Source organism: Priapulus caudatus, unplaced genomic scaffold (genome assembly GCF_000485595.1).
Source record: "Priapulus caudatus unplaced genomic scaffold, Priapulus_caudatus-5.0.1 Scaffold1349, whole genome shotgun sequence".
In the NCBI taxonomy this organism is placed as follows: domain Eukaryota; kingdom Metazoa; phylum Priapulida; class Priapulimorpha; order Priapulimorphida; family Priapulidae; genus Priapulus; species Priapulus caudatus.
Genome location: NW_014578410.1, coordinates 27,471 through 29,359, shown reverse-complemented (window position 1 = coordinate 29,359; position 1,889 = coordinate 27,471). Strand labels below are relative to the sequence as shown.

The window sequence follows — 1,889 nt, the reverse complement described above, 5'->3', positions numbered from 1 at the left end:
GCTGTGATGTAGGTAGCAGGATGGGAGAGCTGTGATGTAGGTAGCAGGATGGGAAAGCTGTGATGTAGGTAGCAGGATAGGAAAGCTGTGATGTAGATAGCAGGATGGGAAAGCTGTGATGTAGGTAGCAGGATGGGAAAGCTGTGATGTAGGTAGCAGGATGGGAAAGCTGTGATGTAGGTAGCAGGATGAGAGAGCTGTGATGTAGGTAGCAGGATAGGAAAGCTGTGATGTAGGTAGCAGGATGGGAAAGCTGTGATGTAGGTAGCAGGATGGGAAAGCTGTGATGTAGGTAGCAGGATGGGAGAGCTGTGATGTAGNACATCACTGCTGCATAGACTTACAAGCACACGTACGACTACCGACACTTACCGATACATACACTTACAACAATCTACGCTTACCACTATACCATCACTTACTGCAAGATACACTTGCCTCCTCATCCTCCTCCTCCTCATCCTCCTCCTCCTCCCGCTGATGCACCCACTCTCGCACGGTGGCTTTTGCATAATGTTACACACGTACGTGGGACTGCGATCTAGGAATGCAGTGGCGCTACACTGTCACGTCTAGCCAAACAGCCGCGAGTCATACACACATCCTACTGCATGCATATAGACGCATGGGGCACGTGGGCTACGAGGGAGCAGCAGCCGTATGTCAGGAGCGCATAACATAGAGATGAGCATATTATGGAGCATGATATCAAAAGTAAATTAAAAGCTTGATTTTATTCACTCCTGATAACATAAAGGTGCGCATAACATAGCATAACATCAGGGGAAAATGAAAAATTGTTTTTTTTATTCACCTTCGATAATATAAAGATGCACATAATATATAGCATAATGTGGAGCACCCTATATATAACATAATATATAGAACTAATAGATGGAATATATATAGAACAAATATATAGAACTATAATAGGATAACATAGAACATAATATGGAAAATAATATAGACATGGGTATAATACATACCATAATAAAGACTATAATGTGGAGCACAATATAGAAAGATCTCTATATTATGTGCTCTTCGTGTGATATTTTAAGCCGGATTGATTTGCATCTGCTCTTCTCTACCAAGAGCGAAAGACTTCCAAACCCTTCTCCATTGACGCTTCCACCTAACAGAAGAACTGTTCTGCAGAACCTTTCTGCAGAACTCTTCTGCGGAAGGATCCTCTGCCAACTTCTTCACACAATCACATCACGCTCACTCTGATAACTTTTTCACACGTTTCTTACACAGTGAAACCACCTCTATAGAACGGCCACAACTCCACAAAGGATACATTTGGGGTTTCCCTTAAGCGACCCTTAGATACGGCTTAGATTAGACAGATTAGATCAATAGATATAGACTCACCGCACGCGTCGGTGTGAGTGCCATTGCCATTGACGACGCCGTTGTCGTGGTTACCGTCCTCGTCATCTGCCGTCATCGGGACGTTGTTGATGTCGATTCCGTCGCTGTTCGACATGATGCCATGGTCCTCGACCTGGCCGTCCGCCATGACAGTCGCGGAAGATTGTCGCAGTCACCTGTAAACAGAGATGAAAGCCTCTACTAAGATACCGCTGCTACTGCTAGTGGTGCTACTAAGATACCGCTGCTACTGCTAGTGGTGCTACTAAGATACCGCTGCTACTGATAGTGGTGCTACTGCTGCTGCTACTGCGAGTGGTGCTACTAAGATACCGCTGCTACTGCTAGTGGTGCTACTAAGATACCGCTGCTACTGATAGTGGTGCTACTGCTGCTGCTACTGCGAGTGGTGCTACTAAGATACCGCGGCTACTGCGAGTGGTGCTACTAAGATACCGCTGCTACTGATAGTGGTGCTACTGCTGCTGCTACTGCTGCTAGTGGTGCTACTA

General features: G+C 45.8%; 1 protein-coding gene across 1 annotated transcript in view; it reads right to left on the bottom strand.

The window, feature by feature from the left end:
- Positions 1-1,889, bottom strand: part of LOC106816322 (phospholipase D1-like) — a 37,743-nt gene that overhangs the window by 30,258 nt on the left and 5,596 nt on the right. Inside the window, exon 2 of the mRNA XM_014820902.1 lies at positions 1,378-1,553. Coding sequence (XP_014676388.1) covers positions 1,378-1,525 — 148 coding nt within the window. The 5' untranslated portion in view covers positions 1,526-1,553. The remainder of the gene's footprint in view (positions 1-1,377; positions 1,554-1,889) is intronic.